General features: G+C 44.9%; 1 protein-coding gene across 2 annotated transcripts in view; it reads right to left on the reverse strand.

Moving 5' to 3' along the window:
- plcg1 (phospholipase C, gamma 1) overlaps nucleotides 1-16,181 on the reverse strand; it is a 155,875-nt gene that overhangs the window by 26,113 nt on the left and 113,581 nt on the right. For both annotated transcript variants that reach the window (XM_041204279.1, XM_041204280.1), the window contains 6 exons: nucleotides 14,733-14,852; nucleotides 13,835-14,015; nucleotides 12,015-12,092; nucleotides 9,808-9,911; nucleotides 6,830-6,926; nucleotides 3,704-3,773 (listed from right to left, as the gene is read on the reverse strand). In XM_041204279.1, the coding sequence (XP_041060213.1) occupies nucleotides 3,704-3,773; nucleotides 6,830-6,926; nucleotides 9,808-9,911; nucleotides 12,015-12,092; nucleotides 13,835-14,015; nucleotides 14,733-14,852 (650 nt within the window). The remainder of the gene's footprint in view (nucleotides 1-3,703; nucleotides 3,774-6,829; nucleotides 6,927-9,807; nucleotides 9,912-12,014; nucleotides 12,093-13,834; nucleotides 14,016-14,732; nucleotides 14,853-16,181) is intronic.

Here is a 16,181-nt window from a genome sequence, read left to right on the forward strand (position 1 = left end):
TCAATGTGGAGAAGTGTGAGGTAATGCATTTTGGTAGGAAGAATGTGGACAATGTAAAATAAGGGTGAAATTTTGAAGAGGACACAGGAGCAGAAAGACCTGGGTGTATATGTGCATAGACCATTAAAGGTGGCAGGGCAGGTGGAGAGAGCAGTTAATAAAGCATATAGCATCCTGGACTTTATTAACAGGGCCTAGAGTACAAGAGCAAGGCAGTTATGCTGAATTTATATAAGGCACTTGTTAGACCTCAGCTGGAATATTGTGTACAGTTCTGGGCACCATTTTATAGGAAGGATGTGAACACATTGGAGGGAGTGCAGAAGAGGTTTACAAGAATGGTGCCAGGGATGAGAAACTTCAGAAGATAGGTTGCAAAGGTTGGGATTGTTCTCCTTGGAGAGAAGAAGGTTAAGAGGAGATTTGATAGAGATGTTCAAAATCATGATGGGGCTGGATAGAGTAGGTAGGGAGAAGCTGTTCCTGCTCATAAAAGAATCAAGAATGAGAGGGCACAGATTTAAAGTGATTTGCAAAAGGAGCAAATGAGACATGAGAAAAAACCTTTTCACACAGCGAGTGGTTCGGGTCTGGAATGCACTGCCTGGAAGTGTGGTGGAGGCAGGTTCAATTGAGGCATTCATGAGGAAATTAGATGATTATTTGAATAGAAACAATAAGCAAGGGTATGGGGAAAAGGCAAGACAATGGCACTAGGTCATAATGCTTATTTGGAGAGCCAGTGCAGACAGGATGGGCCAAATGGCCTCCTTCTGTGCCGTTAAAATTCTGTAATTCCATGGGACACCTGAGTCAATGGTGAGGGAATGAGAAGAAAAGTTATTGATGGTGATTCTCTGGCTGCAATTTAGGGTTGCCGGCCCTCCAGGATTGGCCTGGAGTCTCCAGGAATCTCCAATGGTCTCCATCTAAATGATCTTATGAGGAAAGGTCGGATAGGCTAGGCTTGTATTCATCAGAGTTCAGAAGCGTGAGAGGTGACTTGACTGAAACATATGAAATCCTGAAATGTCTTGACAGGGTGGATGTGGAGAGGATGTTTCCTCTTGCAGGAGAATCTAGAACTAGGGGTCACTGTTTAAAAATAAGGGGTTGCCCATTAAAGACAGAGATGAAGAGAAATGTTTTCTTCAAAGAGTCATGAATCTTTGGAACCTCTTCCTCAAAAGCCAGTGAAAGCAGAGCCTTTGGGCTGAATTTTCCCCCCGTTGGGGGGGGGCGGGGTTGTGTGGGAGCGGGTGGGAGCGAGCATGAACCCGATCGGGTCCGTGCCGCCATTTTACGTGGGCGGGCCAATTAAGGCCTGCCCAGCGTGACACCCGCCAGGAAGCGCTGAGGTCTCAGTGTGCGGGTAAGGGAGGGGGGGATTCCCTGAGTCGGGGCCTGCGCTCTTTCAGGTGCATGTGCGTGAAGGAGCGTAGAAATCTCCCCGAGGCACAGAGGTGCCTCAGGGGGATTAGTTTAACTTTTAAGCATCTGAATAAAGTAATTAAAAACTTTTAAAACATGTCCCCTCGTGTGACAGTGTCACCTGAGCTGGGACACGTCAATGAATTTTTTAAAATAACTTTTATTGAATTTTTAAACACTTCATGAAACCTCATCCCGCCCGTGGATGAGGTTCCATGAAAAAAGCGAAGGCCGCCTGGGCTCTTCACCTGCCCCCAACCTTATGGTAGGACAGGCAGCTCATTTGACGATGTCAATTAGTGTTTAATGGGCCTTTGATGGTTCGGTGGGCGTACAGCAGGGTTGGCTGCGCACCCGCTGAACTGAAAATCTAAATGACACTTGGTAATGTTGGGATGCCCGCCTGACATCACCGCGCGTCATTTTACCCATCGGCAAGCAGGCCCTGGCCCTGCTCGCTTACTGAAAAATTCTTTCCTTTGAATTTTTTTTTAAGGCAAAGGTAGATTCTTGATAAGCAAGAGGATGGAAGGTTACTGGGGGTAATGGGAATGTGGAGCTGAGGTAACAATCAAGGCAGCCATGTCCTTATCGAATGGCGGAGCAGGCTTGAGGGGCTGAGTGGCCTACTCCTGCTCCTAGATTGTGTGCTCATATGTAGGACACTGCTGTGTGCAATCCTGGAGAAAAGTCATCGGGACATTAAAAAAGAGAGCTTTAAAAAATTTTCTCTGTGCTTTTCTCTTTACCAGATATAAAAATATTGAAAATGGAGGAGGGCGGGGGGGTGCGCGGAGAAAGGCTGTTTGGCTGACAGTTAAGCATCATCCAGTTGGGTAATGAGTCTTTTTGCTTTCCAATTGGTGCAGGAAGGCAGTGCATCCCAAGGATGGATGAGTTGGCCGATTAATGGCTGGAATGTGGGGGCAAGTCATGTGATGAAACTTCCGGGAATATCTTGAATCACAGTTGGCAGCCCTACCACAATTACATAGATAAGGATACAACCAGGTGAGAGCAGTCCCACCCAGCTGGGTGATGGAGATGTTTTGGAGGAGGATGGTGTGATCAACTGTGTCAAAAGCTGCAGACTGGTTGAGAAGGAACAGGAGGGAGAGTTCATTACATGGGATGTCATTTGCCACTTTGATCAAAATCAAAGCCTAATTTTTTTTTTAAATTCATTCATGGGATGTGGGCTTCACTGGCTGGGCCAGCATTTATTGCCCATCCCTAGCTGCCCTTGAGAAGGTGGCGGTGAGCTGCCTTCTTGAACCGCTGCAGTCCATGTGGTGTAGGTACACCCACAGTGCTGTTAGGGAGGGAGTTCCAGGATTTTGACCCAGTGACAGTGAAGGAACGGCGATATATTTCCAAGTTAGGATGGTGTAGGGCTTGGAGGGGAACTCCCAGGTGGTGGGGTCCCCATCTATCTAATGCAGACACATTGACTAAATGTTCTCTCTCTCTTGTTCCAAGGACTTTAAAACTTTTAAAACTGACTGCTGAAAGTATCCTGGGCTGAAAGAGCACAATGCTGAACATATATTGACGCCTGGTTCTGAGGGGAACACAAATTTGCTTGACATCCTCATGGCCTGTTCTTTTACCTCTAAGTGTCAGGCAACCATTTGGCTGAGAGGCTGATAAGATGGCTCCTTCCCAATGCTGCTCATACTCAGCTGCCATATGTACGAACAGGTCTGTCAAATGGATGCAACTGTCTCCACTGCCCTTCACAGAAGTATATAGCTCAGGGCCTTCTCATGAATTGTACCAGTGCCCTGCCAGTCTGTGCCACCTTTAAGTGTCCATCCTTTGGGGTTAAGTTAGTAGTTTCCTGATTCTTTTCTAGCACTCTGTCTAAACTACTCTTCATCTATTAACCTAGGTTACATTATGGCTTGTGGGAGCTTGCTGTGCGCAAATTGGCTGTCATGCCCCCTAAATTACAAGTGACCACACTTCAAAAGTACTTAGTCGACGGCAAAGTGCTTTTGGATGCCCCGGGGTCACGAAAGGGGTTATATAAATGCAAGTCTTTTTTTTCCCTTATGGATTGACATGGTCTTCCCTCTTTCTAAGAAAGTGCTCGACTTCCACTCAAGTTCAGAGGCAGGGTTCATTTATTTCAATGGAACTGAAGACACCTACTAAGGCAGCATACCCATTTCTCATTGTGCCAGCAAAGTGACCCCTCAGACAGATCCCAGTTAGGGTTACTGGCTGAAGGAGGTGAGTGAAGTTTCACCAAAATGATTGGACTACTCACCGATCTGACAGGAAGGAACATCCAGAAATCCTCGAAGTAAATTTCCCAGCGGGCTGTTTTCACTAAGGGGCTGCAAGTAGAGGGAGGATAAGTACCACATGAGTCAACTCATCTGAACAAGCTGAAGATGTCAAATATGTCTTTTCTTCCAATGTACAGCAGCAAATCAGAGCTTAGAAAGAAAGAAATTCTCCACGAGACCATTCCTATGTGAAATGCATGTCTCCGGCCTTGTTTCAATTCCTTGTGGTCTTTCTGACAGAACAATTTTCTAACACTGCCCCTAATTCGGCACTAATTCACTTGCAAAAGTCACAAAAAGGCTGATGGAACAATATTGCGATACAGGTGCTCCTCTGACGTCAGGGCTGAGATAGGTGGTTGAGTAGAAAGAGCTTCCCTCTCCATTGGACTAGAGCAGTGCTTCCCAAACTATTCCCCCTGTGACCTCATTTTAATGCTTCACACTTGGTGCGACCCCAAGAATGAAAACAGGGGAAGGGTGAGGTGTGGGGGGGGGGGGGGGGGGGGGGGGGGGGGCGGTTAGAGAGTGTGTTTTTGGCAAGGGGTTTATGCTGACATAAAGAGGAAGAGTTCGAACGGCAGGGGTACAGGCACGAAGCAAAGCTTGGCCGCCTACCATTTTGCAGGCTCTGCTGGTGGCACTGATTGGGCCTCAGAGCTCCTCCTTTTGTTAGGCCACGCCCACCAACAAAAACAAAGAAACCATGCGCATTTAAAGGGGCCTCGCAGCTGAACCCAGAACTGTCAAATCCGAGTCTCCGCACCAAAGGCACCACCGCTGCCTCGGAGTTTGCGACCCCAATCGCTTGTTCCCGTGACGTTTTCTGGGAACTCCTGGTCTAGGGAGTGTTGGATATACTATTAAATGGACTAGGCCTATATATTCTCTTAGTAATTGTACCAAGAGGCTGCTTCCCCTGGCTGGGGAGTCTAGGACCGAGACGAGGAGAAATTTCTTCACCCAAGGGAATTCTTGTACCCGAAAGGGCTCTGGATGCTCAGTCGATGAGTATATTCGAGACGGAGGTCGATACATTTTTTGGGCAGTAAGGGAATCAAGGGATGTATAGGGGTAGGGCAGGAAAGTGCAGTTTATGTAGATGATCAGCAATGATCTTATTGAATGGTAGAACAGGCTTTACAGCCTACTCCTATTCCTAACATTCTTATTCTAAGACTGGACACCAAAAATTAAATAATTGTTCCATTTATTCAAAATGAAAATAGCTTCACCTTGACGAATATTAAAAAAAATCTCTCCCACTTAGATCAGGAATATTTTTGCAGAGCTCATCTGCATCAAGTTATATTGGCTAGGACCTGAGGGCAGACAGTCTGACTGGTCTCTCAACCGGACTAGATTCTACAAAGTGAAGGGGAGAGAAGGAGACAAATTTCCTCGAAGTAGGAACAGAAAATAATTTTAAAAAAGGAAAATACAAAATCATTTGTCATGAAGGATTAAAATGTACCCTTGCTATATTTAAACAGGAGAGTTTTATTTATCCAATACCTGTTATAGAGAAATAGTTTCCCCAGGCAGTCTTTATTCTTTCATGGAAGGTGCGCATCATTGGCAAAGCCAATATTCGTTCTTGATTGTCCTTGAACTGAGTGGCTAGTTAGGCCATTTTAGTGATTCAACTACATTGCTGTGGCCCTGGAGTCACATGAAGGCCAGACCAGGTAAGGATAAGATTTCCTTCCCTAAATGGTATTAGTGAACTAGATGGGCTTTTACAACAATCAGTGATAGTTTCACAATCACTGTTTCTGAGGCTAGCTTTATATTTCAGATTTCTTAATTGAACTCAAATTCCACCAATGCCCAACATTAGATCTGAACCCATGCCCTCAGGACATTAGCCCGGGCCTCAGGATTCCTAGTCCTATGACATTACCACTACACCACCATCTCCCCATAGGTAGCAGACCTTGCTCTACGTTGAGTTAGATCAGGCTGACGATACAAACGGGAATGGTTTAGGTCCATGCTTTCCCGGCTGTGTGACAGCACCAATTTTGTTTTTGGGAATCAAATGTATACTGTACAGAAAAACACATGCACATACCCAGCAGCTTATCCAGAGTTGTGCAGATACACGCAGCCCACCACAGCGGCTGCACTTGTCTGAGAGATTTTTAGCATCTGCTATTATGGCAGAGGGGTACATGCCCCTCAAAAAGAAGTGACAGCTTCCTCCTGCATAAATGATAAGACTGGCCCCTTGTATGTCTTAAAAGCTGCTTGAGCCTGCAAAACACCAGCAATTACCATTGACGACATGCCACATATTTATGTTGATATCTCCTTTTCTTCCATTTCCGTACCTCCCTTTTCCGTACTCCTGGCTTCGGACTCCTGCATTAGTGTCAGCTGTGGTTTAGTTGGTAAAACTTGTTACCTCTGATTGTGGGTCCAGAGATTTGAGCACAAAGTTCTAGACTAACACTCCAGTGTAGTGCTGAGGGAGTGCTGCACTGTTAGAGGTGCTGTCTTTCAGATGATGTGTGAAGCTGAGGCCCTGTCTGCCCTCTCAGATAAACGGAAAAGATCCTGAGAGTTAATCCCTGGAGTTCAATGTTCTCTCTAAACTCTGTAGCAACCTGAAAGCTCCCGCACAGTTGGCCCCTTTAAGTTACTTTGTGCGTGGCTGTGCAAAATAAATTTAATCAACACACACAAAATAAAAATGAGAGGGTAAGTGGCTGGTGTCCTGGCCAATATTTATGCCTCAGAATCAACATCACTAAAAAAAAATTATCTGGCCATTGTCACATTTCTGTTTGTGAGAGTTTGCTTGCCACGTCTCCTAGGTTACAATAATGAGTACACTTCAAAAATGCTTCACTGGCTGTAAAGTGCTTTGGGACATCTTGAGGTTTTGCAATGTGCTATATAAATCCAAGTCTTTCTTTATATGGAGTGGAATTTCCACCCTGTACGCAATAACAGGGTTTAAGTCCATCACATACAGGACCGAAAGGTGCTAACCTCATGGGACAACATATTAGGTGTATTTTGCTTGGAATGGCAAGTATCATATTACTGGTGCTTAAAAGGGACATGGTCTTGTGTCAAGCTAGATCAAAGTGTCTCACCAATCTCTCTGGTTCTGAAGTAGTTGGGCTCATTAGCTCCTCCACATAGTTGGCAGGGAACCAAAACTGTCGTTTACCTCCATAGTCACCCTTCCACCTGGAAAATAAATTGGAAAGAGGTCAATATGCAGAGCAGAGCGACAACAGTACCTATATCAAATTGGGCAGGTGGTGGGGTGTAATGTTCAGGAAGATTATAGAAACTGGAGAACAGTCATTTAACTAGCATTGCTGTTGTTGGTATATTCATGTGTTCAAAATGGCTGGTGGACTGACTTGCATCATAGTGGCTACATGTCAAAATAATTCATTCCAGGTTTTGAGACAGTTTGGAAAGATGTGACAAATGCAAGCTCTTTCTGCCTTCTTTCTCTAATTATCCCCCAACTCTCACATACATTCACTTTGCCTCCCTTTACTGGTCAGCTCTGGTAAAGTAATCCAGGCACAGCGTTCATCGTAACTTCCCCCAACAATGGTTCACATTGGGTAATGGGAGGAATGCTTGGACCAATGACCTCTCAAGATAATGGTACGCCTCAGGATAAATACATCATAAAGCAAAAAAGTTTCCATTTATACTGCACAAGATCTCACATGTGCTGCACACTTGTGTTTCCAACTCACTGTGCGACCCTGAAGAAAAATCGTGCTTTTTTTGGCATTTTCTTTGAACATTTCTCTTTACCAGATATAAAAATATTGTAAATGGGAAAAAAAGGCTGTTTGGCTGACAGTTAAACATCATCTAATTTGGTAATGAGTTTTTCTGCTTTCCATTTGCATAGGAACGCAGTGCATTTTAAAAAAAATCAGTCACAGGACGTGAGCGTCGCTGGCTGGGCCAGCATTTATTGCCCTTGGGAAGGCGGTGGTGAGCTGCCTTCTTGAACCGCTGCAGTCCATGTGGTGTAGGTACACCCACAGTGCTGTTAGGGAGGGAGTTCCAGGATTTTGACCCAGCGACAGTGAAGGAACGGCGATATATTTCCAAGTCAGGATGGTGAGTGGCTTAGAGGGGAACTTCCAGGTGGTGGTGTTCCCATCTATCTGCTGCCCTTGTCCTTCTAGGTGGTAGTGGTTGTGGGTTTGGAAGGTGCTGTCTAAGGAGCCTTGGTGAATTCCTGCATCTTGTAGATGGTACACACTGCTGCTACTGTGCATCGGTGGTAGAGGGAGTGAATGTTTGTGGATGTAGTGCCAATCAAGTGGGCTGCTTTGTCCTGGACATTGTCAAGCTTCTTGGATGTTGTTGAAGCTGCACTCATCCAGGTAAGTGGGGAGTATTCCATCACACTCCTGACTTGTGCCTTGCAGATGGTGGACAGGCTTTGGGGAGTCAGGAAGTGAGTTACTCATTGCATGATTCCTGGCCTCTGACCTGCTCTTGTAGCCACAGTATTTATATGACTGGTCCAGTTCAGTTTTTGGTCAATGGTAACCCCCAGGATGTTGATAGTGGGGGATTCAGTGATGGTAATGCCATTGAATGCCAAGGGGTGATGGTTACATTCACTCTTACTGGAGATGGTCATTGCCTGGCACTGGTGTGGCATAAATGTTACTTGCCACTTGTTAGCCCAAGCCTGGATATTGTTCAGGTCTTGCTGCATTTGGACATGAACTGGTTCAGTATCTCAGGAGTCACCAATGGTGCTGAACATTGTGCAGTCATCAGCAAACAACCCCACTTCCGACCTTATGATGGGAGGAAAGTCATTGATGAAGCAGCTGAAGATGGTTGGGCTGAGGACACTACCCTGAGGAACTCCTGCAGTGATGTCCTGGAGCTGAGATGACCAACCTCCAACAACCACAACCATCTTCCTTTGTGCTAGGTGTGGCTCCAACCAGTGGGGAATTTTCCCCCTGGTTCCCATTGACTCCATTTGCTAGGGCTCCTTGATGCTACACTCGGTCAAATGTGGCTTTGATGCGAAGGGCAGTCACTCTCGCCTCACCTTGGGAGTTCAGCCCTTTTGTCCATGTTTGAGGCTGTAATGATGTCAGGAGCTGAGTGGTCCTGGCAGAAGCCAAACTGGGTGTCAGTGAGCAAGTTATTGCTAAGCAAATGCTGCTTGATAGCACTGTCAGGATTCAGTAATAAAGCTGGATAGAACAATACAAACTCAAAATACTGCAGATGATGGAAATCTGAAACAAAAAACAGAAAATTGCTGGAAATGTTCAGATCTGGAAGCACCTTTGCAAGAGAAAACAGAGTGAACATTTCAGGACGATGACCTTTCGTCACAAATCTCTCAATTCTGATGAAAGGTTATCAACCTGAAACGTAACTCTTTTTTTCTCTTTCGACAGATGCTGCCTGACTGGCTGAGCATTTCCAGGATTTTCCTGTTAAAGCAGCCCCTGGTGCCAACAGGAACAGGAGGAGGCCGTTCAGCTCCTCCAGCCTGTTTCACTGTTTAGTTTAATCATGGCGGATCTGTATCTTGATCTCATTTACCCACCTTGGTACCAAAGAAGAGGGAGGTCTTGTGGCTCAGTTGGTAGCCTGCCTCTGAGCCAGATGTTCTAGGTTCAAGTCCCACTCTAGGATTTGTTGGCCAGTGAAGGAGTACTCATGAAGAGGTTCAATTGGCCTGCGAACCATTCCCCAAAGGGGGGAAAAAAATGTGCATGAAGATATGAAGCAAACCTATCAATCTCAGTCTTGAAATGTTCAATTGACCCCTAGCCTCAATGGCATTTTGGGGAAAAGATTTCCACTACCTAACGTGTGAAGAAAGGCCTAACTCTAACGTTAAGATTATAACCCCTTGTTCGAGATTCCCTCACCACAGGAAATAGCTTCTCTCCATCTACCTCATCAATTCCTCTAACCAACATAAACACCTAAACCAGATCCCACCTTATCCCTCTGTACTCGCGAAAATACAAGTCAATGGTTCAACTCGACGAAGGACAGATTTCATGCAGTTAAGATAAAGCTTTCCATGTGTATGCCATGAGCTTACCATCCCCCATCCTGTTTGACCACATTCTGAATGATGGAGTTTTTGCAGAAGGAGAGTTCGTCATCCTGCTGTGCCTTGTAATCATACATTGCTTTGACTGTACACTGTAACACAAAATCACATTATAAATGCTGACTGACCACTGCTGTAAAAAAAAAGGATCTGGCACATATATATGTTTAAAAAAAAAGCTGCAGCAAGTTTTTAGTGATAGCCTCCTCCTTCATGCTGACATTAAACAGATACTGGCTCCATTGATCTAATCGAGCTTTCACCCAATCTTATTACACACCATACCTACATCAACACTGCCCACGGAGGGAGTAACTTGAACCAAAGCAAAGGAGTTTTTGAGAGTTAATTTGACGCGCTGGCTAATCATTGTCTAGAAGGGAAATATTGGCTCATATTTCTTGAAATAAAGTCTGGGAGGTTGGGGTGATGAGATGGTAATACAATAATCAGTTTAGAAGTGTTGATCTTATTGAAACATAAAAGATTCTGAGGGGTCTTGATAGGGTAGATACTGGGGGGGATGTTTCCACTTGTGGGAGAGACTAGAACTAAGGAACACAGTTTAAAAATAAGAGGTCTCCCATTTCGGACGGAGATGAGGAGAAATATTTTCTCTCTGAGGGTCGTTAGTCTGTGGAATTCTCTTCCTCAGAGAGCATTGGAGGCTGAGTTACTGGATTATTATTATTATTCTAAATCTTTACATTATACAGAGTAACTGGTTTTGAAGCTGGAAGACATCCTGAGGCTAGGGAGTACTGAGCTATTGAAGCTTTCCCCTTGTGGATCTGTTGTCAACTCACCCTTTCAATGAATTATAAGCCTACCTCGCAAACCTTATTGCTGTCATATATAGCACACAAACTCACAGCTAACTCCCACCAAGGCTGCAGCCAGCTACATGTAAGCTGTTCCAATAGTTGCATTGCCACCTGGTGGTCAGGACGACAGCCATTCCACAGCAACATGAAGAAAGTCACATTTCTGATCAAGCTGCTTTTACATTGGCACTTACCCAACAGTCTGGATGATTGCCCAGGTACGTCCTACTACAAAACCTAGGCTTAATGTCACCTGACCTGTCGTGTGACCTAACCCAGTCTCCCCCCCTCAATGATCAATAAAGTGATGGAAGAAGTCGTCAATATTTCCATCAAGTGACACCCACTCCCCAATCACCTGTTCACCGACAGCGTTCCTGACCTCTTCCCAGTCTTTATCAAAACCTGGACACAAGACCTGAATTCCAGAGGCAGAGCAGCTCCCCTTGATATCAAGTCAGCGTTATGGTCAACTATAGCATCAAGGAGCCCGAACTCTGTTTGCTGATGATTTTTCAGTGTTCATCTCCATAGACAACTCCTGATAATGATGCAGTGCATGCCAGCTTGCATGCCAGTCTTAGGCTTACGAGTGGATATAACATTCCTACCATAAAAGTTTCAAGTAATGAACAACTCACAAAAGAAAGCCCAGCTATCTCCCCATGACCTTCAATGGCATCACCTTAGCCAATTCCACCACTATCAACTTCCTGGGGGTCACCACTGACCAGAATCTTAACAACACCATGGCTACAAGAACAGGTCAGAGGAAGGGTAGCCTGTAACAAGTAGCTCACTCCCTCACCATTCAAATCCTCTCCAAGATCCACAAAGCTTAAGTCAAGTGCGTAATGTAATACTCACTACTAATCAAGGTGGCTGCAGCTACAACCACACTTAAGAAGCTCAATGCCCAGGACAGAGCAGTTCACTTGATCGGTGCTTCTGCCAGTGGCCTCAACATGTGCCCCTTCCACCATCATGGCTACACTGTTTCTGATCTACAAGACAGCATCTCCACCCCTCTCCAACCTTTACCATCAAGAAACACAAGAACAGCAATGTCGTGGGAATGCTATCGCCTTCCGGTTCAGCTGCAAATCGCAAATCATCAGGAGTTTGAATGAAAAAACCTTGAATGCCACGAAAATGTCAGTGCACGAGCACATGGACGTTAAAACCAATCACTTGCCCTACTTTTGAACATGACCCTCAGAAGCCATGCAGTTTGTTAGTGTTTGAACAAGCCAGAAACTAGTCGATGTCTGATGAAATATCATACAATGGCACTGGGAAGCAAGGGGCAGAATAGCTTTCACAACAGGATGAGTGTAGAGTAAAGCGGAGGATGCATTTGTAAATCTCTACCTTAAACGTCGGCATCTGGTTGGCCTCAACGTAGAATCCCGGCTGCCGTCCTTCATAAAGGGCCCCATAATCTGGCTCCTGATGGAGGGAAGGAGAAATCCAGTTAAAATGTTCCAGCTCCACTCATCGTTTTCTTGTAGGCCAATACAGCCAAGAGGAAAACAAAACAATGGTTTGCCGACCAAACCCAACACCCCATTCACATCCTGTTCTCATCTTTAAAAGGGAACTTTTGTGCAGTTTTCATAAATAACTGTGTCAGCCTTGAACTTATTGTCGTCAGCGAGATAGAGTTTTATTCCCAATATGAGTTTGCCAATGAATCAGGAGGCTGTGGTTAGGATTACAGACCACTGGAGATAAGCCTTGCTCCTCCCAGCCTGGCCTGGTCTGGCTCGGCTCAGCTTAGCTCAGTCCTTTGACAGCCCAGCAGGTTGGTTGCTCCACTATCTTGCTTTTTTTCCCTCCCCTCTCCCCCTCCCCCAATGGTCATCCCCTCTTTTCCTTTGAAGTAAACATTGTGGCAATGCAGAGGGTGAGTGGGTCAACAGTGTCCGAAGCCATACACTGACAAACCCATCTCATTTTAATCTCTTCTATTCAGTGGGTAGCACTTCTGCCTCTTTAGTCAGAAGTTCCACTCCAGAGATTTGAGCACAAAATCTAGGCCGATGCTGCCGTGCAGTACTGAGGGAGCACTGCACTGCTGGAAGTGCTGTTTTGGAATGAGACTTTAAACTGAGGCCTTGACTTCCCTCTTAGGTAGACTGAAAAGGTCCCACTATTTCAAGGGAGAGAAGGGGAAATTCTGGTTGATATTTATCCCTCAGCCAACTAACTGAAACAGATTATCTGGCCTTTATCTCATTGCTGTTTGTGGGATCTCATTGTCCATAGTTTTGGCTGATATGCTTCCTACATTACAACACTAGCTACATTTCAAAAGCACTTTGGGATGTCCTGAGGTTGTGAAAGATGCTATATAATGGCAAATCTTTCTTCTTTCTGTGGGGAAGTGTAAAGCCTTGCGGTGCCTCCTACTGAACACACAGTTGAGGTCAGTTATTCACTTTATGGGCAAAGTGAGTAAGAATTCGAGGAACGGCATCTCCTTCAAGTTCCCCTCTTTATTGTCAATTGGTCGGTAGCCAGGAATTCACCACCGAACGTCACTGTGGGAGCTCCATCACAAGGACTGCAGTGGTAAAGCTCCATCTTCACCCTTTCAGGGCAACTAGGCAGTGGGAAATAAATGTAGACTGGGCAGCAATACCCACATCCCTCGGGGACAAATTAGAATAAAATTTTATCCTACCACACCAGAGCAGTTCCAGCTAAAAGCTAAAACTCCTTGGGGGCCATGGGATGTGGAGATTGCCTGCTGACAAAGCGAGGAACTCTTCCAAATCTAACCCCAAATAAAATTAGGAACATGAACAAGAACCACTTTAAGATGATGCAATGTTTGAAGATTTAAGAACCAGAAGTGTAGCTTCAATTTCATTTATAAATTTAGGCTGCTCCTCCCTTCCCTCAATGAGCCTTTCCCTTTTGATATCTGGGTCAAATCTCAGCCTATTTCATTACAATCAACCTGACTCAAAAAGATAGCAATATCATTTAAGTCAACAAGAAACACACACATGGCCTTAACTTGGCCCATTGGTTTTAAAAAGGAGTCCTTTAAATGTTTGAAGTTTAAGAAACATTCAAGGTCAGAGTTGAGGGATTCCTGTCAGACAGGTCACCATGGCTGTAGCGTGAAAGCAATGAAGGGATCACCCCTTCAGAGTAGTGGCAGGTGGACTGTACATACTTACCGCTGTGCCGATCTTTTCCAAGGTTTCCTCATTTATCGGGTAGCGGAGTTTCATCTTCCTGTACAGCGGATTCTTTTCATAGTAGCTGACTAAGTCAACTAGGCTGTCAAACTCCGAACTCCCCAAGATGACGAACTGCCCTTCCTGCTGGACGCGACAATGCTTAATCTTTCCTTCAGCTCTGTACAGAAAAGGCAGCAAAGATATTACTAGGCTCAGTGGTAGCATCTTTGCCTCTGAGTTTGAGGGTGCGGGGTTTACATTCCATACTTGGGCACAACATCAAGGCTGATAGCGCCTTTCAGATGTGACGTTAAACCGAGGCCCCGCCTATCCTTAAAAGGTGTCATGATGCTTTACGAGCAGGAGAGATCCCCTCCAGAGGTCCGTGAGTTCAAGTCCCACTGAAGAAACTTCTTCACTCAACTCGCTACCACAGGGAGTGGTTGAAGCAAATAGTATAGATGGATTTAAGGGGAAGCTCGGCAAGCATGTGAGGGAGAAGAGAATAGGTGGTTATAATGGTAGATTTAGATGAGAAAAGATAGGAGGCTTGAGCGGAACACGAACACCAGCATGGACTGGTTAGGCCCAATGACCTGTTTCTGTGCTATATGTATCCTATGTAAACCAGCTGGCAAACTGGATTCACTAAATTGGAAAATTTGTGGGCTGGCACCAGAGAAAATGACCATGAAAAGTGCCATTTTGTCATTGAAGCTCAAGTGGTTCATCCATGTCCTTCAGGGGAGCGAATCTGTCAGGCCCCACCCAGTCTGGTGGACATGTGGCTCCAGTCCACGCTTAATGTCCTCAGGGCAGTGACTGACAGGGAATATACGGGGGCTTTGCCAGCGTTGCCCACACCCCAAGAGTACAGTTTTCAGAAAACACTTACCGGAATGAGATCGCAAATGAATTGGGCTCATTCCTTTTACGGACAAGGAAGGCTCCGTCTCGTGGCACCCTCATTAGCATGTGCTCCGCCTGTGCACGTGAGAGGTTGGCATGGTACCACCTGAGCAACAAAGAGTGAAACTGGTAAGATATCGTAAAGCCAAAGCAACATCTGTTAACCATTAAAGGCCAGGCCCATTTTCCCAGCCTGTAGGTATCAGAGCATACACAATGATGCAAACACGAATACTAAGCAAAAGAAAAATATTGCGGATGCTGGAGATCTGAAACAAGAACAGAAGATGCTGGAAACTCTCAGCAGGAATGTACAGGTTAACATTTTGGATTGATAATCTGTCATCAGAACACGAATGAAAGAACATCCATTGGAAAGGTCAACTTTGTGTCTCTCTCCACAGATGCTGTTGCTGTCTGACCTGCTGAGTGTTTCCAGCATTTCATCTCAAATATGAAGAGAAATCTGAACATCGCCGTTGTGAGGAACAATGTATAACTTTTAAGTTTAATTTATATTTATATTTGTGTTTTAAGGTGGAAAATAGTTTTAGTTTCATTTAGTTTTTTTTGTGAGCTTGGTGCTGGGAATTCTGCAGACCCTCCTGGCAAAAAGGTGAGGGTTTTCTGAATTTGTTTGTAAACAAACATTTTTAATGAGGTTTTACAACCCTTGACGTGAAGGGATGGGTTAAAAAGGGTTAGAAATTTAGTGGTTTTGGGAAAAAAACACGCAGTAGAAAAAAACTGTGCTGTTGCCTAACGACAGGGGTCCAGTGAGACACAGAGAAAGACAGAAAAGGAGTTCAGAGTGTGTAAGTCAGACAGTGAAGACAGAAATTCTAAGCTCTCTGATAAGAAATGTTGTAAGGCTGCTGGGGACTGAGTTAAGGGAACTCTTGTGTTTGTTCTGCAGTTGAAGTAATAGTGAATTTAATTGCAGTTTTGTGTGTCTCAGGGAGAAATACCAGTTTGGTGGGGGGGGGGAGAGAATCTTCACAGGTTTTCTGTCTGTAAGGGTATTGCTAGGATAAAAGGAATGGTGTGAGTTTGAATAATTTTCTACCGTTTGTATTGAGATCTTTCCAACCTTTTTGTCTGGTGTAATATAGTGCATTTTTTCTTAAGGAATAAAACATTTATTAAACATGTTAAAAATTCATCAGCAGACTCCTGTGAATTTGTTCAGTAACTTTCCTCCACAGTTTCTAACAAAAACAAAGTTAGGTTTATCAAGCCAGGTTTCACTCTGGGAACTGACTTGTCCTCTTTTTTTTCATCATTCACGGGATGTCAGCTTTGCTGACTGGGCCAGTATATATTGCCCATCCCTAGTAGCCCTTGAGAAGGTGGTGGTGAGTTGCCTTCTTGAACCGCTGCAGTCCATGTGGTGTAGGTACACCCACAGTGCTGTTAGAAGGGAGTTCCAGGATTT

The sequence above is a fragment of the Carcharodon carcharias genome, chromosome 14 (assembly GCF_017639515.1).
Source record: "Carcharodon carcharias isolate sCarCar2 chromosome 14, sCarCar2.pri, whole genome shotgun sequence".
Classification (NCBI taxonomy): domain Eukaryota; kingdom Metazoa; phylum Chordata; class Chondrichthyes; order Lamniformes; family Lamnidae; genus Carcharodon; species Carcharodon carcharias.